At 47.3% G+C, this 21,583-nt stretch overlaps 2 protein-coding genes across 4 annotated transcripts in view; one reads left to right on the top strand and one right to left on the bottom strand.

Annotated features, from left to right (window-relative positions):
- The first annotated feature begins 412 nt into the window (after positions 1–412).
- Positions 413–12,517, top strand: DHRS7C (dehydrogenase/reductase 7C). Of its 2 annotated transcripts, none has more exons than XM_043474233.1 (7): positions 413–573; positions 779–938; positions 3,941–4,053; positions 5,674–5,887; positions 7,965–8,057; positions 10,915–11,070; positions 12,258–12,517. In XM_043474233.1, exons 2-7 carry the CDS (start codon positions 785–787, stop codon positions 12,464–12,466), a joined length of 939 nt encoding a protein of 312 aa, XP_043330168.1. In that variant the 5' UTR covers positions 413–573; positions 779–784; the 3' UTR covers positions 12,467–12,517. The 2 variants fall into 2 exon arrangements, with proteins under 2 accessions (XP_043330168.1, XP_043330178.1); XM_043474243.1 differs by having other exon boundaries at positions 5,677–5,887.
- Positions 12,518–18,999: 6,482 nt separating this feature from the next.
- The window catches only part of USP43 (ubiquitin specific peptidase 43), a 49,786-nt gene continuing 47,202 nt past the window's right edge, over positions 19,000–21,583 (bottom strand). For both annotated transcript variants that reach the window (XM_043474263.1, XM_043474258.1), the window contains exon 15: positions 19,000–20,799. In XM_043474263.1, the coding sequence (XP_043330198.1) occupies positions 19,718–20,799 (1,082 nt within the window). In that variant the 3' untranslated portion in view covers positions 19,000–19,717. The remainder of the gene's footprint in view (positions 20,800–21,583) is intronic.

Below are 21,583 nucleotides of genomic sequence, written 5' to 3' on the forward strand. Positions count from 1 at the left end.
GAGGCTACAAGAGCCGGAAGCACTCGAAAGAGGAACAGCCCCAAACTGCCCTTTCCCACAGTTCATGTCGCACCTTCAAGTGGTTCATCCGTTCTGTTTAACAGATTTTTAGTGCTTTTTCACCTCCAACCAGAAAGTTCTCTTGCTGCCACCAGAGTCTGAGCTACCTGGAAGCTACCTGATAGGAGAGTTAGGAAGTGAGGGTGGGGACGTTTGTGCTGAAATCCCAGGTCCTGATCCCTAAGGTGCATCCCTGAACTGCAGAGGAACCTCTACTAGAGAGGCACCCAGGAGAGCTTTATTTATTTATTTTTTTTCCAGGAGAGCTTTAAAAGGTTTGGCAGGGACTCTGAAATCAGACCCAGCCAGCATGTGTTCCTGAATATCAGCAGAGACACTATATTTACCCTGAAAGCCCTTTAGTGCACTGACAGCTATAAATAGCCATTAGGGCCCAAGCAAGTGGCCTTAACGCATGGCTTTCCTTCCAAAAATGCAGACATATTTTAATTAAATTCGTAATTAACCTCTGGGAGGGCAGGTCCCCGGATTCCATCTGCTTCTGAAGACACTGTGAGTAATTCCCTCTTCATGACCATTTGGGGATTAGCACGAGGCCAGGAGCTCTGGAAGCAGCACTCAGGGGGTTTGCACAGAGCCTGGCTCCTGGAGAGGGCTCCGGGCTCAGGGCGTGAGTGTGCCCTGCAGCCTCGGGCCTCCTCTGCCCCGGGTTCCAAGTCCCTGTGTCAAGCGAGTTCCTTTCCCCCATTTTCCCCAGAACAAGATGGGGGTCACCGCGGTGCTCATGCTGCCCCTGCTGCTCTTAGGAATCAGCGGTCTCCTCTTCATCTACCAGGAGGTGTCCCGGCTGTGGTCCAAGTCAGTCGTGCAGAACAAGGTGGTGGTCATCACCGACGCCATCTCAGGAATGGGCAAGGGTAAGCGCGCTTCGGGCATCCCCGACGGCTCAGTGGTAAAGAATCTGCCTGCCAACGCAGGAGACTCGGGTTCGATCCCTGGGTCGGGAAGATCCCCTGCAGAAGGGAATGGCAACCCACTCCAGTATCCTTGCCTGGGAAATCCCATGGACAGAGGAACCTGATGGGCTACAGAGTCGGACACGACTGAGCATGCATGCACAAATGAGTTTCACAGCCTCTTGTGCCCACTTCTTCCCTAAAGGATGAGAGGCCATAGGGTGGGGTGTGGGTGAGCCCTCTGGGCAGGAGGGCGTGGGTCAAGGCTGAGTTCTCTCCCAGCATCTGTCATTAATCAGCCAGTGTCTTCTTTCTTGGAGGCTAAAGCTTGCCTGCCTGAGAAATGAGGGGATTGGAATACTTAGGGTTGCAAATGCACAGCTTACAGGCCAAAACCAGTCTGCAGAAGTGATTTGCTTTGCCTGCAGGGAGTTTCTAGAAATTTTGAAGCTCAAAGCCAAAGTCAGCTGGGGCAGTGAACTGGTGATGAGGCCAGACCTGTGAGCTGGGTTCAATTCTTGGTTCCACCAATTACTAACTGGTGATGCATTGCTCCGCCTTGGATTTCTCATCTGAAAGCAAGGATGCTAATACTCTGTGCCTCATAATGTGGTTGTGATGACTAAATGAATCAAGAAATGGAAAGCCCTTAGGACAGTGCCTGGCGCTGTCGTGGGCACGTCTCAAATGTTAGCAGTGGCGATAAGAATGAATAAATCATACAGAGCATGCAAACGCCAGCGTGCCACACACCCCATTATCCCTGCTGTCTTACAATTGGCCTGATTTAACCACACCACTTCCCTGTCTTGAAGGCATTTAGAAGTAACTTGAGAAGCTGGGAGTGGGGGTGTGACCTTCAGTAAACTCTTCTGTTGGCTTTAACATGCTGCTGACCACAGCGATTCTGGGTTCAAAGTGCTCCGTTTCTCAGGTCCCAGGCAAAAAAAAAAAAAAGTAGTGAGGGGCATTGAGCGGATGAGGTAAGTGACACATAGCCCACAGCACACACCCGGTCCCACAGAACCTGACCGAACCCAGTGGGTAACACTGGAGAGCAGCAAGGGGGCCAGAGCCAAGCTTTCTCCTAGAGAAACCAGGCAGACAGAGATGTCAGGACTTTTAACCTTTGCCCCAAACCCACACAATTCAGCCAAGTCAGGAATAAAGTCATCTTGTACCCACTGTGTCTGCAGCAAGAATGATCTTCAAAATACTTAACCACAGCACTTAAACTGTTTCAGAGAACACAAACCTTGCCTGTGTTTCATCACCTCTAAGACACACCATTTTCTTCCTTTAACCATTCCTGAAATTGAGCTGGTGGTGGTGGTTTAGTCGCTAAATGGTGTCCGACTCTTGTGACCCCGTGGACTGTAGCCTGCCAGGCTCTTCTGTCCATGGGATTCTCCCAGCAAGAATATTGGAGTGGGTTGCCAGAAATTGAGCTAACTGTCTCTTAATCAACGGTTTCTTACGATGGCCCTGGGCCATCTTTGTGCATTTTAATATCGCTGAAATAAAATAGTCTCTTTCAGACTAATGGCCTCTGGTCTGTGAAACACGACCTCCAGGGCTGCCCACACCCAGCGCAGCTGCCGCCGCCACTGAGAATTACAGCCCAAACTCGGGGAGACTAGCCATTCTCCCTCCAAATGGTTTCCTTTAGTGAATTCTCTTATTATAAAAACCACATATATTTAAAATGATCTTTCAGGAAAAAAGAACCGAGGGACTTCCCTGGTGGTCCAGTGGCTAAAACCCTGTAGGTTCTGTTTCTAGGGAACCCAACATAACAAACCACTGCGTGGGATGACTGTGAGAATAAAATAAGCTAATACGTGTAAACCTCTTTCAATAGCCACTCAAGCAAGTAAACTGTCAAAGTCTGTTAGCTTTTATTGTTTCATTTGTTGGCTGTGCTGGGTCTTCCTTGCTGCGCTGGGCTTTCTCTAGCTGCAGCAAACAGGGGCTACTTTTTCAGTGCGTGGGCTTCTCGTTGCAGGGCATGGGCTATTTTGTGGTGCATGGGCTTCTCGTTGCAGGGCTTCTCTTGTTGCAGAGCACAGGCTCTAGGGCATGCGGGCTTCAGTAGCTGTAGCATGTGGGCTCAGTAATTGTGGCACATGGGCTTTAGTTGCTCCACTGACTGTGGGACATTCCTGGACCAGAGATCAAACTTGCGTCCCCTGCAATGACAGGTGGAATCTTCTCCATTGCTCCACCAGGAAAGTCCAGCTTTTATTGTTCTTAAATATCAACGTTACTGCCACATAAAAATACTTGTATCTACCAATCACTGCCCAGTTGAGAACTTTGAGCAAGCAAGAAATTCACCTAGAAAAAAATTAACTAGACAGAAGACAGCTTTACTTTTTTTTTTTTTTTTTAATAAAAAGAGCCCTAGCTGGGGCATCAGCCCACAACGGAAATGTAGAGGAAACTAGTGACATTTGATCTGGAAAAAAAAAAAAAAGGCAACTGTCTCCGATATCCTCAGACTGAGATATACTGAACACTGTGCTTCTGGGGGTCTTATTGGACAGAGTCATCCTTCTGGCCAGTTTAAGAAAGAATATATCAGGATTTCCCTGGTGGTTCAGTGGTTAAGACTCCACTCTCCCAATGCAGGGGGCACAGGTTCAATCCCTGGTGAGGAAACTAAGATCCCGTAGGCCACACAGCATGATCAAAAAGAAAGAAAGAGTGTCCCAGAAATCAGAACTGCCTAATGAAAGAGGGGCTATTTCATGCCCCCGTGAGGTGTCCTTCACAGAAGGCGGCCATGCTGAAGCTGGAAGCAAGAAGAAATTCCAGAAAATTGCATGCAATGTCCTCTAAAGGAACTCATAGTTCTAAGACTTCTGAATTCTTTGAATCCTTGAATTTGTAACCACCGCCCCTCCGCCCCAAGCAATTTCATCCACACAGTGCGTCCTGTCTTCCTTCCTTCTTCCCCACAGAGTGTGCTCGGGTGTTCCATACTGGCGGGGCCAGGCTGGTGTTGTGTGGAAAGAACTGGGAGAGGCTTCAGAGTCTATATGATGCCCTGATCAGTGTGGCTGATCCCAGCAAGGTAAGGCCTTCGGGCAGCCAGCATGGGCAACCCCTGGGCACCCTTAAGTCTTCGTGCTTGTCACAGAGCAGCTCTGGGTGAAATTTGGTGATAGCTTTGGGGAAATGTAATCTTGATACAGCCGACTTGGGGGTTGATTCATTTTGACCCCTCACCACGCCAAAAATTTCTTCTCTAGCCTCTGAGCCCCACCCCATTCTATTTAAGTCAGACTCAGAGGACCCAGAAGATACGGTATGTCACAGATATCACTCTGTTTATAAATTCTCATGCTGACTTTTTAAATAATACTTCAAATAATATCTCCTTCAAAGAGGGACTTTCCTGGTGGTCCAGTGGTTAGGACTCAGTGCGGTCACTGCTGGGGCCATGTTCAATCTCTGGCCGGAAAACTAAGATTCCTCAAGCCACGATGTTTTTTATTTCCTTGAAAGAAATCAGGGAAATGATGTCCCCGTCCATGAAGTTATATAGCAGGCAAACACATTTCAATGAAGCTAGGGTTTTCAAGGCATTTCTGGATCATTGTTTAAGAAATTGCTTTCAGAGTTCTCTTTAGGATTTTTTTTTTTGCCTCTCTGCATGGCATGTGGAACTACCCAACCAAGGATCAAATCCATGCTGCCTGCATTGGAAACAGAGTCTTAACCACTGCACCACCAGGGAAGTGTCAAGAATTGTTTTTTTTTAAATAATCTTTGCCCTTAATGTTGAATTTGACTTTGGATAAAGCCAAAAATAATTCAGAACTAAGTCTGGTATTTGAGGAGATGGAGCAAAAGGATAACACCACAACCCCAAAGCATGTTTCTTGGGATTTTATCAGGTATTGGTCGTGAGGTAGTAAAAAAGAGGGTCTGAGGTCAACTGTGTGGGAAATACTGAGTTAGAGAAAGCTTCTCTGATGGATTTCTTTACTGCAGGACTTTTCAGAACCTTTGTTATGTAAATATTCATTGTGTTATCTCCAAGAAGAATGTATAGCAGTCTATATTTCCAAAATATATTGAACCAGAGAACATGCTTTTTTAAGGGCATATCTCAAGACTCATATTTGTGAAATACCGGAATTGTATCTGCCACGTGGCATCATCAATTTTTCCACCTGTACTCCTTCTAAATCATGAAAATCTTGATGACAGCATGTTTAGGGCTGAACACAATGCCTTGTACCTATACAGATGGTGTTTCAAAAAATTATATCGAGTATATGATTTTGGCCAAAAAACAAATGTGGCTACAAAGTACTGGGCAGATTCTCCTGTGGCTTAGAAGCCAGTCTGAAAGCCATTTCCAAAGAGGAGTTCAGAAATGTTATTTAAAAAATGACATCAGAGAATCTATGCACAGTCTCCATTTGGATTTCTCAGTTCTGGCCCCTTGACCAGAAGATCAAACTTTGCAGTGCATGTTTGCGTGTTGGGAATGTTATTGTTGCCTTGGTCCCCAAGGATGCATTTTCTCCATCAGTTTCCTTTCTCCCAGTTATCTCTGCTTCATTTCATCTGTTTGTAGTCATTCCACAAGCTCTGAGTTTCAAAAGGGGCGACTCTTAGATGGAAGGGCCACAAGGTCTGTGGGGATGTTCCCACATGTGCCTTGACTTTCTCATTCGTCCAGCAGACATTCACCCCGAAGCTGGTCCTCTTGGATCTCTCAGACATCAGCTGTGTCCAGGATGTGGCCAAAGAGGTCCTGGATTGCTATGGCTGCGTGGACATCCTCATCAACAACGCCAGTGTGAAGGTGAAGGGACCTGCCCATAAGATTTCTCTGGAGCTCGACAAAAAGATCATGGATGCCAATTACTTTGGACCCATCATACTGACCAAAGGTCTCGTGAGTTTGACCATCCCGTGGAATTCTGGGTCACTGGGCTGCTCAAGAGGTCTCTGATATGTCTCCAGATAGTCATCTACTTCTGGATGGAGCCTCTAGTCCTCTTCAGAAAAATCCCTGCCTGTTTGGTGAAAGCTTTTGGCTTTCGACTATAAAAGTTGATGAAAGAAAAGGGATTGTAAAAGTCTCCTAATGGTATATTCCTACCTGCCTCTCTGTGTAGTCCCCTTCCCAAACCCTGCCCTTGACTCCTCTTTTCTTACTCACATCCTTGGCTCCCCTCCCATCCCATTCCACATCTCTGGACCATTGTCTTCATCCCCTGCAAACCTTCTACTATATCCACCTTGTGGTTGATCTGCTCCTAATAATGACAGTTGGTCCAGTGTTGAAATTCTGTCCTCAGTCATGAAGAGTTTACCCCAAACTACAGAAGACCCAGAATACTGTCAATCTCTTTTCAGAAATAGGAAAGTGTTAGTCGCTCAGTCGTGGCCAACTCATTGTGACCTCATGGACTGTAGCCCACCAGGCTCCTCTGTCCCTGGGATTTTTTAGGCAAGAGTACTGGAGTGGGTAGCCATTTCCTTCTCCAGGGGATTTCCCGACCCAGGGATCGAACCTGCATCTCCTGCATTCCAGGCAGATTCTTTACCGTCTGAGCCACTAGGGTAAAATGATGGTCCCTTTGTGGAGATTCTAACAACCAAGTTCAAATGTAGGTCTGAAGCTAGGGTGGGGGGTGTGGAGTAGCTAGAGATGACATGGAATAGAACCCAAGAGTTAAAGCCCTCCACCCACCCAAAATAGAGTTTATCAAAGCAGAATCACAAAAGGAAGAACATAAGGATGTATAAGAATATAAATTTAGGGAGCAGGGTGCACTGGCAGGGCTGAAAGAGCAGGATCTTTGAGCTTCCTTCTGTACAGCCAGAATCTCTACAAAAATGGGATTCTGAGAACTGTGACAGATGAAGGCAAAGCAGCATTGGGAGCAGAAAGATGACTCCCAGAGCTTCCAGAGATGAGAGTGCCCCAGAGACCACAGTTTCCTCCAGCCCAGTCACTATGGACACACCCAGCAGGCCAGCCAAGGTGTGTCCTCCCCTCAACCTCTGAGAGCTCCAGTTCCCTGGCAACAAAGTGAGGCATGCTAAGTTGAATCTTGATTTTTTGCCATCTCCTTATTGCACCTATGCTATCATTGCTCCATAGCTTTTTCTAAATTTCCTCATTTGTCAATTAATTCTACTTAAGAGGAACTTTTTTTTTAACCATAAATTAAAAACTCCTTTCCTCTCCATAAGTGGAAGAAAACCTGAAATCAAAACAAAGTCTTAAGTTTTCCCAAGACACAGAGCTGAGGTCTTTCCTCTTTTTTTTTTTTTTTTTAAAGATTAGCACATGCAAGAGAGGTTTTAAAGACCCGCCTGAACCAACCTTCCTCCTGGAGGAATAGTGAAATTGGAAAGGGAGCTATCTTTCTCACTACTGAAATCAGTGTAACTTCAAGGATATGGATGGGTCATTGAAAATCACCCAGGGTTGGGGACTTCCCTGAAGGTCCAGTGGTTAAGACTTCACCTTCCAATGCAAGAGGTGTGGGTTGGATTCCTGGTAGGGGAGCTAAGGTCTCACATGCCTAGTGGCCAAAAAACCAAAACATAAAACAGAAGCAATACTGTAACAAATTCAATAAAGATTTAAAAAATGGTTCCCATTAAAAAAAAAAAAAAAAGCTTTAAAAAATATAATAAAATCACCCAGGGTTAGGGCTAGTGGTTAGCACTTCAAACTTCAACTGCAGGGGGCCTGGGAATTAAGATCCTGCATGACACAAAAATAATAATAAAATAAAATAACCCAGCAATTCACTGGTTGAGCCCAGCCCACTCATAGGCAACAATGGATAAATGGTGGCTGGGATCCATTCCACCTGTGTCCCACTGTAATCCAGTTAGCAGGGAGGCAGAGGAGCCTGTGTGATCAGGGGTCTGGGGAAGGGGTCTGCCGGCTGCTGCCTGACTCCATCTCGGGTTTGTAACCATGAGTCTTCGTCCTATGCTTTCCAGCCCTGCTCCCCAACATGATCTCCCGGAGGACTGGACAAATCGTGTTAGTGAACAACATCCAGGGGAAGCTTGGAATCCCCTTCCGTACAGCCTGTAAGTTGCTAGGACAAGTTTCACCTTAAGTTATATGTCTTATAAGACAAGAGATGTGGTGTCTAGAACAAAGCATATCGTTACTGGGGGAAGTGGGTCCAGAGACGAAAGCATCCTTTGGCTTTTCTTTCATCCCTTCAGCTCCTATTTTTGAGCACCTACAGCACGCAGGTGACTGAGAGAGATAAAGATAAGTCCTTCCCTCTGACCCCAGAAGCTCCTCTTGTTCTATGCTCACAGCAGTTATATCTGTTATTTATACACCTCACCATATCCTCATTCTACGAGCCAGTCATCTGAGCTCCGGCACCTGCATTCTTAACCCTGATGGCCTCAGGACCCTGAGAAAACAGTCTTACGTGGGGAATCAGGCTTCCCAGGAAGGAAATGGGAATTCACACCCGTGTCAGGCATTTTACATACATTTTCTCACTTGGCAGGAATGATACTATCCTTAATTGATTAATTAATTACCTCTATTTTATTATTTATTTTTACCTGACATGGTTTAATATTAATCTTTTTTAAAAAATTGTTTAATATTGGAGTATGATTGATTTCTGGGCTTCCCAGGTGGCACTACTGGTAAAGAACCAGTAAACTGCCAATGCAGGAGACGTAAGAGGCATGCGTTTGATCCAGGGTTGGGAAGATCCCATGGATGAGGGCATAGCAACCCACTCCAGTATTCTTGCCTGGAGAATCCCATGGACAGAGGAGCCTGGTGGGCTACAGTCCATAGGGATGTGAAGAGTCAGACACAACTAAAGTGACTTAGCACACACAGATGACTTACAACAGTATGCTAGTTTCACTTGTACAACAAAGTGACTCACTTATACATATACAGACATTCATTCTTTTTCAGATTCTCCTCCTGTAATGGTTATTACAGAATATTCAGTAAAGTTCCCTGTGCCATACAATAGGTCCTTACTCTTTATCTCTTTTATATATAGTAGTGTGTCTATGTCAATCCCAAACTCCTAACTTATCCCTTCCCTCCCTCCTTTCCCCTTTGGTAATCATAAACGTTTTCGAAGTCTGTGAGCCTGTTTCTGTTTTGTAAATAAGTTGATTTGTATCATTTTTTTTAGATTCCACATATAAGTGGGATCATATGATATTTGAGAACACCAGCACCTGACCTGCCTCTTGAGAAATCTGTATGCAGGTCAGGAAGCAACAGTTAGAAATGGACATGGAACAACAGACTGGTTCCAAATAAAAAAAGGAGTATGTCAAGGCTATATAGTGTCACCCTGCTTATTTAACTTATATGCAGAGTACATCATGAGAAACGCTGGGCTGGATGAAGCACAAGCTGGAATCAAGATTGCCGGGAGAAATATCAATAACCTCAGATATGCAGATGACACCACCCTTCTGGCAGAAAGTGAAGAAGAACTAATGAGCCTCTTGATGAAAGTGAAAGAGGAGAGTGAAAAAATTGGCTTAAAGCTCAACATTCAGAAAACTAAGATCATGGCACCTGGTCCCATCACTTCATGGCAAATAGATGGGGAAACAGTGGAAACAGTGGCTGACTTTATTTTGGGGGGCTCCAAAATCACTGCAGATGGTGATGGCAGCCATGAAATTAAAAGACACTTACTCCTTGGAAAGAAAGTTATGACCAACCTAGACAGCATATTAAAAAGCAGAAACATTACTTTGCCAACAAAGGTCTGTCTAGTCAAGGCTATGGTTTTTCCAGTAGTCATGTATGGATGTGAGAGTTGGACTATAAAGAAAGCTGAGCACTGAAGAGTTGATGCTTTTGAACTGTGGTGTTGGAGAAAGACTCTTGAGAGTCCCTTGGACTGCAAGGAGATCCAACTTGTCCATCCTAAAGCAGATTAGTCCTGAATATTCATTGGAAGGACTGATGCTGAAGCTGAAACTCCAATATTTTGGCCACCTGATGTGAAGAACCAACTCATATGAAAAGACCCTGATGCTGGAAAAGATTGAAGGGGGAAGGAGAGGGGGAAGACAGAGGATGAGATGGTTGGATGGCACCACCAACTCAATGGACATGAGTTTGAGTAAACTCTGGGTGTCGGTGATAGGAAGGCCTGGCGTTCTGCAGTCCATGGGGTCACAAAGAGTCGGACAGACCGAGCGACTGAACTGAACTGAATTGTCTGAACTGAACTGATTTGTCTCTGACTTATTTCACTTAGTATGATAATCTCTAGATCCATCTGTGTTGCTGCCAATGGCATGATTTTATTCTTTTCATGGCTGAGTAAGATTCCAGTGTGGGGCATCCCAGGTGGCTCAGCGGTCAAGAATCTGCCTGCCAAATGCAGGAGACGTGAGTTCGATTCTTGGAAAGGTGCCCTAGAGAAGGAAATGGCAACCGGCTCAAGTATTCTTGCCTGGTAAACCCCATTGATAGAAGGACCTGGCAGGCTACAGTCCACAGGGTCGCAAAGAGCTGGACAGGATGAGTTACTGAGTATGCACACACAATATTCCAGTGTATATATGTACCACATTCTCTTTATCCATTCATCTGTTGGTTGGAATTTTGGTTGCTTCCATACCTTGCCTACTCTAAACTGTGCTGCAAGTGGACATTTTAAAGACAAGAAAACTGAATCTCTGAAGGTAAAAAACTGGTCACTTGCCCAAAGTCACCCAGTGGAATAGTAGCTAAACTGAACTGGGTCCCGTCTCTGCATCTGTCCACTGCTTCACAAGGGCTCTCTGTCCGCATCTATGAAGCGAAGGGCAAGGCTGGGGATTTTGCAGCCTCACCCAGCAGAGCCTGTAGAGATATGTGTCGCCAGCCCCCTCCTGGGAGGCACAGCGGGACCCACGCCCACCCTCGGGCTGGTTTCTCTTGCAGACGCCGCCTCAAAGCACGCGGCACTCGGCTTCTTCGACTGCCTGCGGGCGGAAGTGGAGGAATACGACGTGGTCGTCAGCACCGTGAGTCCCACCTTCATCCGCTCCTACCACGTTGATCCAGGCCAAGGAAACTGGGAGGCCTCCATCTGGAAATGTGAGCCTTCAGAGCGCAGCTGGAGGGAACGGGGCTGGGGAGGGCTTGTGGAGGAGTGGGGTATGCCCAGGGTGGCGGGGGGTGGGGTTGGGGTACCGTGGGGGTGGGGTGTTCCTGAAGCCTGAGACTGAGGAGATGGGTGTTTGCACCCAGCTGACAGCGGGGAGGGGCCCCAAAACTTCAGTCCCAAGGCGCCAGGTAGAGGGAACCTTAAGCCACAGCCAGCAGACCAAGGCCGGTCTGGGCTCCACCACTCACAGGCTGTGTGACCTTGGTCCCAGACTTCCCGTCTCTGGGCCTCAGTTTCCCATGTGGAACAGCCAGGATTTGGTTTTGGAGAACCTTCTGCTCCCCTTGCCTAGGTGGCAGCACAGAGAGAAGCTCAGAGTCTGGCCCCGAGAGCCTACTCTAAAACTCCCCTCTGTCTCATATTAAGTATTGGAACAGTAGCTACTCCCTTCATCTGTTTCCCCTTTGTAAAATGAGAGATGACGGTGAATACCGACCTGGTAGAGTCCTAGAAAGCAAAGTTCCAGCCCAGAGTTTGGAACAGCAACCAGCACATCCTGAGTGCTCTGTAAGTGCACCTGTGATCTCTATTCTAGAATGCTCTACACGGAGCGGCTACCTCACAAGGCTCAGTGGTAAAGAAGCCACCTGCCAATGCAGGAGACGTGGGTTCAGTTTCTGGGTGGGGAAGATCCCCTGGAGAAGGCAATGGCAACCCACTCCTGGGAAATCCCATGGCTATAGGAGCCTGTCAAGCCACTCATGAGGTCGCAAAAGAGTCAGATGCCACTTAGTGACTGAACAACAACGAAGACGTGGGCAACCGGTTTCAGGAGGCACTGGACGAGGACAGCCTGGCAACAATCATGAACAGCAGCCCATCATACATCTGACACCTTCTTACCTTCTAAGGTCTTTCTCATCCCTTCCACCACTCATAACCACCCTGGGTTGTTAAAGGGCCAGAAACTGCACCCACTTTACAGATGCGGAAGCTAAGGCACGACGGGTAAAGTGCCTGCTCATGGCGCATGGCCAGCGGCCAGCACGTGCAGGGCTGGCCCTGAGGCTGGGACTCCAGCACCGCACACCCCTCCCCACCTTGGAGGGGGGTGGGCTCTGACCACCTCCCCCCTCCCAAGGCTATGAGCCCCGCCCCTTCCTGGGGGGCTTTTCAGTCTTTTTCAGGAAGCTGACCTACGGGGCGCACCCTGTGGACGTGGCGGAGGAGGTGATGCGCACGGTGAGACGCAAGAAGCAAGAGGTCTTCCTGGCCAACCCCATCCCCAAGGCCGCCGTGTACATCCGCACCTTGTTCCCCGAGCTGTTTTTCGCCGTGGTGGCCTATGGGGTGAAGGAGAGACTCAGCGTCCCCGAGGAGGGTTAACTGCCGGGCTTCAAACGGGTCTCCTCGAGGGGAATAAAGGTTTTGCTGGTAGGTGGTGGGTCCTTGCATCTTCTCAACACAGGGGTGGGGGTGGAGAGGAAACAGTTCCCCCAGCTGCATTCCACGTGGGAGATAGTCACCATCACAGTAAGGGTGGCCCGAGACCAGTCCAGTCGCTCCAGGCCTCTGGGTGCCTCCCAATTGACATTCCCGGGACAGATTTCCCGAGAAGCGTCTCGACTCTATAAGGTGACAATCCAGCAGAAAAACAGGACCCGTAATGGGCTCAACACGTACACATACATACACACACACACACACACACACACACGCCATCAGCCTGCCCAGGCACTCAGAAAATCACCTCCATTTTACATAAGGGTGACCTATCCAGTCAGCCCCTAACCGTAGAAGCTGGACTTGCCAGCTCCTTAGGGAAGCGCTGCTAAATAGAACTTTCTGGAATGGTGGAAATATTGAACCATCTGCTGTGTCCATTGTGGCAACCACCAGCCACGTGTGGCTGTTAGGTACTTAAAATGTGGCCTGTGCAACTGAGAAACAAAGTTTTTAATTTTATTTAATTTGCATTAATTTAAATGTAAATAGCTGCGTGGGGCTAGCGGCTCCCAGGTTGGCAATAGAGCAGAGCTGTAATCCTTGGTCTTGGCAGCAGAATCAGCCCTTTTCCCTGGATTTCATTTGTCCCAAGAGGAGCCCAGGCACAGATGTTTAAATTTTTTTTCCAGTGGATTCTAAATTGCAACAGATCTTGAGAACTTCTGCCTTGGGGCATCCAGCTCATTCCAGCCTTTTCTTACATTCTCAAAGCAAAATTCATTTAAAACTGCCATCGTTATTATTGATGGGTGTTTCTCTTAGTTTAGTTTTTCTTAAACACAACAGTTAATGATTCTTCAGATCTTGGGAAGTGTAGGATATATTTTTTGCACTAATTTTGTAACTACTGCTTCAAACTTTTTCTAATATTTATAGTTGAAAGAGGGCCCAAATTTCCTTCGTGAACCCAAGCCATTTACAAAATTAACACACGTGGTACACATCCACAAGTACATCTGCCTCAATTTATAAGGAAAATGTCAGGGACTTACTTCCCTGGTGGTCCACCTTCCAAGGCAGGCGACGCAGGTTTGATCCCTGGTTGGGGAACTAAGATCCCATATGCTGCAGGGCAACTAAACCAGAGAGTTGCAAACGAAGACCTAGCGCAGCCAAAAAAAAAAAAAAGGCACAGTGTCCAGACCATAGGATCACCAAGGAACCCAGGCAGCCCCAGGATAAGGTTGCAGGCCAGGATGTGTCTCCAGAATTTAGGACTCTTTAAGTCAGGGCAGGCCTAGAATCAGCAAGATGACCTTCTGTGTTATTATTGTTGCTGGGTGTCAGGGTGCTAGAAGCTGCCTAGGCCAGAACGATGGAGGGGTCAGTAGGGGCTGGGAGGCAGGGGAGGGACAGCACCATTGAGAAAATGACTGATGTGATTGGTGACCAGAGACAGAGAAGGCAGCTTCAGGACACGAAGGCCTGGAGCCAGCCCTGCAGGCAGCCTTGGTGTTGCCCCAGGACTGGGCTCCAGGTCAAGCTTGGCCACCACCCAGCCCCGGACCTGGGGTCCTGACCTGCTCTCTTTAGGGTTCTGTCTCCTCTCAGGGTGGAGTACAGCTAAGGGGCCCCTCCTTTGGTGGTGGGGGGTGGGGTGGATGGGTGGGGAGGGGCTGCATCTGGGAAGTGTCCACGCTGGCCCTGATCAACATTCTGGGCTAGCAAAGACTCTAGGACTCCAAGGTAAGGGAAGACCTCAGTCCCTGGGGTTCCTCAAAGGAAGCCACGTTGAATGACAGCTCAGGAAGAAAATCCGTGTCAGTGGGTCTGCTCCACTGTCCCTGCAGCCAAAGCGGTCAGAGACCTATGGGTGGACGCATCCTCAGCCGGACTGCCTGGCCGGCACCCCAAGCTCCCTGAAGTTGAATTTCCTGTCCAGGGACTTTGGTCTCCCTCTAACTGTATGCCTCCACCCCATTACCTTCCAGATGTCCCTGTGTCCACGCAGGCCCTGCTGCCTTCTCAGGATGGGATATCTCACCAGTCTAGCTAATGAAAACTCACAACCCTTAGGTTGAAACAAGGGAGAAAAAATGTTTTTTAAGTTGTTAAGGGGAAAGCTTCATGCAAGAAGAGGAATGGCCACCAGGTGTCACTGTGGCTCCAAACCTATTTTATAGCTGCTTTGTTCTGTTCAGTTCAGTTGCTCATTCGTGTCTTGACTCTTTGCGACCCCATGGACTGCAGCACGCCATCACTATCACCTGTCCATCACCAACTCCTGGAGTTTACTCAAACTCATGTCTGTTGAGTCGGTGATGCCATCCAGCCATCTCATCCTCTGTCGTCCCCTTCTCCTCCCCCCTTCAGTCTTTTCCAGCATCAGGGTCTTTTCAAATGAGTCTGTTCTTCACATCGGGTGGCCAAAGTATTGGAGTTTCAGCTTCAGCATCAGTCCTTCCAATGAATATTCAGGACTAATCTGCTTTAGTATGGACTGGTTAGATCTCCTTGCAGTCCAAGGGACTCTTAAGAGTCTTCTCCAACACCACAGTTCAAAAGCATCAATTCTTCAGCACTCAGCTTTCTTTCTAGTCCAACTCTCACATCCATACATGACTATTGGAAAAACCATAGCCTTGACTAGACAGACCTTTGTTGGCAAAGTAATGTCTCTGCTTTTTAATATGCTGTCTAGGTTAGTCATAACTTTTCTTCCAAGGAGTAAGCGTCTTTTAATTTCATGGCTGCAGTGATTTGGAGCCCCAAAAAATAAAGTTTGTTACTGTTTCCCCATCTATTTGCCATGAAGTGATGGGACCAGGGTGCCATGATCTTAGTTTTCTGAATGTTGAGCTTTAAGCCAATTTTTTCACTCTCCTCTTTCACTTTCATCAAGAGGCTCTTTAGTTCCTCTTCACTTTCTGCCATAAGGGTGGTGTCATCTGCATATCTGAGATTATTGATATTTCTCCCAGCAATCTTGATTCCCGTTTGTGCTTCCTCCAGCCCAGCGTTTCTCATGATGTACTCTGCATATAAGTTAAATAAGCAGGGTGACACTATACAGCCTTGACATATTCTTTTCCCTATTTGGAACCAGTCTATTGTTCCATGTCCAGTTCTAACTGTTGCTTCCTGACCTGCATACAGATTTCTCAAGAGGCAGGTCTGGTATTCCCATCTCTTTCAGAATTTTCCAAGGTTTGTGGTGATCTACACAGTCAAAGGCTTTGGCATAGTCAATAAAGCAGAAATAGATGTTTTTCTGGAATTCACTTGCTTTTTCGATGATCCAACGGATGTTGGCAATTTGATCTCTGGTTCCTCTGCTTTTTCTAAATCCAGCATGAACATATGGAAGCTCACAGTTCACATACTGTTGAAGTCTGGCTTAGAGAATTTTGAACATTTCTTTACTAGCATGTGAGATGAGTGCAATTGTGCAGTAGTTTGAGCATTCTTTGCATTGCCTTTCTTTGGGATTGGAATGAAAACTGACCTTTTCCCGTCTTGTGGCCACTGCTGAGTTTTCCAAATTTGCTGGCATATTGAGTGCAGCACTTTCACAGCATCATCTTTTAGGATTTGAAATAGCTCAACTGGAATTCCATCACCTCCACTAGCTTTGTTTGTAGTGATGCTTCCTAATGCCCACTTGACTTCACATTCCCAGATGTCAGGCTCTAGGTCAGTGATCACACCATTGTGATTATCTGGATCATGAAGATCTTTTTTGTATAGTTCTTCTGTGTATTCTTGCCACCTCTTCTTAATATCTTCTCCTTCTGTTAGGTCCATACTATTTCTGTCCTTTATTGAGCCCATCTTTGCATGAAATGTTCCCTTGGTATCTCTAATTTTCTTGAAGAGATCTCTAGTCTTTCCCATTCTATTGTTTTCCTCTATTTCTTGGCACTGATCACTGAGGAAGTCTTTCTTATCTTTCCTTGCTATTCTTTGGAACTCTGCATTCAAATGGGTATATCTTTCCTTTTCTCCTTTGCTTTTCACTTCTCTTCTGAGGGTGGTCCTGCTGTTTCCGATAGTCTCGGCCTCCAATCTGGGCAGAAATCTGACCCAATCCTTTCCCATGCCCTGTTCTCCCAGCCTTCCCTACCAGGTCCCTCTAGATGGGAAAGTGATACAAGGGAACTTGGGCATCCTTGCTAAAGATGTGGCGTGGCAGATATGAGCACAGGGTCCAAGTGTAATTTCCTCTTCCTATTCCAAATCTATAGCCTTGGGCAAGTGCTCCCATCTGTGGTGTATTACAGAGAAAACTGCTAACAACTGGGCCCTGCTCATGATATCCAAGGGTGTTCAAAAGGGAGAAGCCTGGGTCACATGTGGGTCACAACCCAACCCCTTAGAGGACAAAGGAAGTGAAGCTGGGCTTAGGAAGAGCTTGGGAGTGAGAGATGATAAATGAGTGTCAACAGAGGAGCAAGAACCAGCAGGAGGACTCCTAGACTCCCGAAACCTGGGAGGACAACTGTGTCTTCCCCATCACCCGAGAGCACGTGGATTAAGACTTGAAGAAAACACAGACTTCTTTTGAAATGCACTCTGGTCCACTGATAACATACATCTCTCTCTGGTATCAGGTAGTGGACCACCCCCCCCCCCCCCCCCCCGCTCATTTCCTCTGTCATCTCAGTTCTGTCTTGGAAATGGTGCTCAAAAGTACATCGTCTCTACAAATGACCCAATTTCATTCATTCTTATGCTATGGCTGAGTAATATTTCATTGTAAATGTGTTCCACATCGTCTCTGTCCATTCATCTGTCGATGGACATTTAGGTTGACTTCCATGTCCTGGCTATTGGAATCTAGAACCATGGTACAGATGAACCTATTTCATCAGGGCAGATGTAGAGAATGGACACAAGGACACAGCAGGGGAAGGGGAGGGTGGGATGAACCGGGAGATTAGGGTTGACATTCGCTACTATGTGTAAAACAGCTAGTAAAATAGATGATCTGTGTAGCACCGGGAGCTGAGCTCAGAGCTCTGTGATGACCGAGAGGGGTGGGGTGGAGGGGTGGGTGTCAGGGAGGCCCAAGAGGGAGGGGATGTAAGTAAACATATAGCGGATTCACTTCTTGTACAGCTGAAATGAATACAATATTGTAATTATACTCCAATTTTTCAAAACTACATAGTCTTTCTTATGGGGAAGAAAAAGAACAGTAGCAGAGACAGACAATGAGTCATGCTGAGTGTATGAGGAAAGACTTAATTTGAGTCGGGTGTCTTAAACAGAAAGGAAGTATTTCTGGAAAATGACTGTTGAAATAGAGACTCTCCAGTCACCTCACCTGTCAAGCCCTCTGTCTGATATCATTGCTGATATCAACAGCTATGAGCTTAGACAACCAATAAGGAACGATGCTCAATATTTTTAATAACTTAAAAGGGAATCTGGAAAAGGATTTCTCTATCAGTCAGGTTTAGCAGCTTCCCCATAAGTGAGGCAATATTTGTTAAAACAGCTACTGAAAAGTGTGCAAAGTTCTAGGAAACAAGAGGACAGTCGCCTTGAGACAGGCTGGGACCTGGGACCCTTTGCAGTGCTTGCACCTGGACAAACGTCCCAGAGGAACAGATACAAAGAAACTATCAGGGTACTAAAAATAACTGCACATATGGGCAGTCGGCCCAAATTATAAACAAGAAGATGCAGAAAGGCCAAAACCCAGCTGCCATTTCTGAGGGGCAGGGAGCAATAGCAGGGTCCTGCCCGTGATCCCTGCACAGAGCACCACCAAGGGGGTGGGCAGACTACCCAAGCCGCCCCTCAGACCCAACCACCCTCACCCCATTTAAGGGACCAGCCTGCCCTCTGCAGGGAGGGAACAAGGGCACCTGATGCTTGCCTTCACTCCCTCCTGCTGCAGCACAAGTCCCAGTAAAACCTTGCCTGAATTCCTCCTCTGGCCTGTCATCAATTTCTATCATTAAGGAGTCCAAGGACCCTGGTGATGCTCCATCAAGACAGGCTCAGACTCTGGTCCTTGAAAGTACATGTTCTCCAGAGACCTGGGGAGACTTCTGTTTCCTTAGCAAACAGCAAGTCGTTTTAATTAAAAGTACTTAAAATTTTCAGAAACAACACAATCAATGACTTTCTGATATCAACAGCAATGAGCTTAGATAACCAACAAGGAACTATACTCAATATTTTTAATAACCTATAAGGGGAAAGAATCTGAAAAAGGATCCATCTATCTATAACTGAATCATTGTGCTGTACACCTAAAATGAACATGACATTGGAAGTCACCTTTTTTTTTTTTTTTTTTTACTGTGCCATGTGGCATGCAGATCTTAGTTCCCTGACCAGGGATCAAACCTGTGTCCCATGCATTGGAAGTGCAGAGTTTTAACCACTGGACTGCCAGGGAAGTCCAGTTATACTTCATTTTTTAAAAAATGGTTAAATGGGGGAAGAAAAGCAATGAGCTAAGTTTATGCAGCAGAAACAAGAGCGTTTGTCTCACTTGAATAATTCAGAGAGCTATTTGCATGTTTCATGGATGAACTTTTATTAAAATTGTACATAGATCTCACAGTTAATTTTTTTAAAAAACAAGAACTTCCTTTTCCCCCTAGTATCAAAATAGTTATCTTTTTTAAATACCTTGAAAAACCTTAATACAATTGTTATATATTAAATACTCTCCTAAAATCTCAGTCATTTCTCTCCCATTCATTCTAGAATCCTGCTTTAGTGTTGCTAACCACTTTCTTTTTTGGCATCCTTAATGCTTCATCCCAGAGAAACATCAAGAGGAAAAGATTTTCCTGTTAAGTCCATTATTTAAAAAAAAAAAAGTTTAGGAGAAGCCAATGACAATATTTGATTTGGTACTGAAGATTTTTATGAATCATTCCTTAATACAAGTATGCAGGCCCTGGAATTACTTAAAACAGCAGTTCTTGCCCTGAAATGATTATACTGACCAACCAGCACCCTCTGGTGGTCTGGAAACATACAAACAGCTAACAACACAGGAAGGTCTTTTCAGATGTTTGGTGTTGGAAATACAGACGCAGAGACCAGAAGTTTTTATTTTCAGGGGTCAAGACAACTGGCTTCCCCCAATCCCAGTCTCAACACAGATCGCCCACAGGTGCTTGGTGCAGAGCCGAGAGGATGGCAGCTGCCCCCCAGGATGCAAAATCAGAAGCTGGACTCAGGCAAGGTTTTCTTCCGACGTAAGGACAGCGTGTGGTACTTCACCTTTGGCAAGGTACCGAAAGACGTCTGCTCCCCGGAGACACTCCTCTGTGATGTGCCCAGGGCGCTGGCCCTCGGGGGCCTGCCAGTCTTGCGAGGGAGGAGCAGAGAGCTGGGCGCTGACCGGACGTCCCTCTCTCTTTCCAGGTGGCCGGCTGGGCCCCTGGCCAGGCTCTCTCGAATCCTGAGGGATGGAGACAAGCCTCGAGCCTCCCCATCCATAGCCGGGCTCTGCCTGCCGCTCACCAGGGAGACGGGGGCCGCCTGGGGGGCTGCCTCTGGCCTGTCCCTCTTCCTGATCTCCTTCTTCCAAAACACAGACCTCAGAAGGGTGAGGGTCCCTTGTGGGAATCTGTCTGTCTCGGGGTCCCTTCTCTCCCCATTACCTCTCATCTTGCCCGAGCTGTTTGGGCGACTGTCTGCACTCTTTCTAGGTAACGTCGCAGCATTGGGACCCTCCTTGGGGGAGGGTGCTTGGCCACTGCTCCCGGTTAGGCCACTTCCCTTACAGCTTGTGGTCCTTTGGCCCTCAGGCCGGGCTCGTCTCCCATCGTCTTCTGTTGAGGACATCACCGTGAGGGGCAAGTCAAACTGTTTGGGCAGCCTAATGTCCTGACTTGAGTTTTCCTTGAGCTTCCTGGCTGCATTCGGGCCATCTGAGTTTCCAGGGGCCACGCAGTGGCCAGGATGGCCAGAGGGGCAGGGCGCTGTGGCCAGCACCGTGTCGCTGGTTCGCCTACTGTCTTCACTCTCCACAGAGAGGGTGGCGTGTGACTTCTGGTGACCGCCAGCAGGGCCCGTCAGCAGCTGCACGATGGACTGGCTCGTGGACCGAGGTCTCCGTCTGGACTCCAAGTACTCCACCAGCTCGATGGATGCACCCAGCGGTTTCTCCCTGGGGCCAAAAGACCAGCGGAGGGGCATGGTCTTGAAGGCCCCCTGCTTGGCTCGGGAAGGCGTGGGCACCTTCATGCTGATGCTGCGGCCTTGGATGCCCCGTGCCAAAGGCCTGGACTCCAAGCCTCCTGAAAGAGACAGCAAGAGCATCAGTACCTGACTTCCCCTCCAGCTGCGGTAAGAGTGGGGGCTTCCCTCATGGCTCAGACGGTAAAGAATCCGCCTGCAATGTGGGAGACCCAAGTTCCATCCCTAGGTTGGGAAGATCCCCTGGAGAAGGGCATGGCAACCCACTCCAGTATTCTTGCCTGGAGAATCCCATGGACAGAGGAGCCTGGCGGGCTACAGTCCATGGGGTTGCAAACAAGTCAGACACAACTGAAGCAACTTAGCACCCAAGCAGTAAGAGTAGCCACATCCAACAAGCACTGACCGAGCACCTCTGATGATCAGGCACCATCCTGAGTGCTGGGGACATAGCGGTGAACAAGACTATGGCTCCTGCCCTTGGGAACATCAGTGTTTTCACTCACTGTTTCATGGGCTCCATTTATATATTTGAAGCCACAGGGAAAGCCAGGGCCAACAGAGGTAGCTATGTGCCAGGCAGTGCAGACTCCCGAGAAAGCTCAGTCTCTGAGGCCACGGGCCTAAGATTTAAGATTCTTTTCATTCATCTTAAATATGGCCATGGAACAAAATGCTCAGCAAAAATCCCTGCTTTTTCAGGTCAAATTAGGTGCTTGTACCTTTCAAATGCACCAATCTCCCTTAGGCTTAAAAAAAAAGAAGAAAAGAGGATCATGTGTTTAATTTTATCAGAATTGCCAGATTCTCCATTGTGCTTTTTGTGACATAGAAAGATGCTTTTGATATGTACTATTAAGGATGATACAGAGTCTAGAAAAAGAG

Source organism: Cervus canadensis, chromosome 1, assembly GCF_019320065.1.
Source record: "Cervus canadensis isolate Bull #8, Minnesota chromosome 1, ASM1932006v1, whole genome shotgun sequence".
Lineage (NCBI taxonomy): Eukaryota > Metazoa > Chordata > Mammalia > Artiodactyla > Cervidae > Cervus > Cervus canadensis.

Excerpts from the sequence above, each read along its gene's own strand:
- DHRS7C (XM_043474233.1), top strand. The coding sequence starts at position 785 with ATGGGGGTCACCGCGGTGCTCATGCTGCCCCTGCTGCTCTTAGGAATC. Across the intron at positions 4,054-5,673 it reads GTGTGGCTGATCCCAGCAAG|CAGACATTCACCCCGAAGCT; the intron begins GTAAGGCCTTCG and ends TCATTCGTCCAG. Across the intron at positions 5,888-7,964 it reads ACCCATCATACTGACCAAAG|CCCTGCTCCCCAACATGATC; the intron begins GTCTCGTGAGTT and ends TATGCTTTCCAG.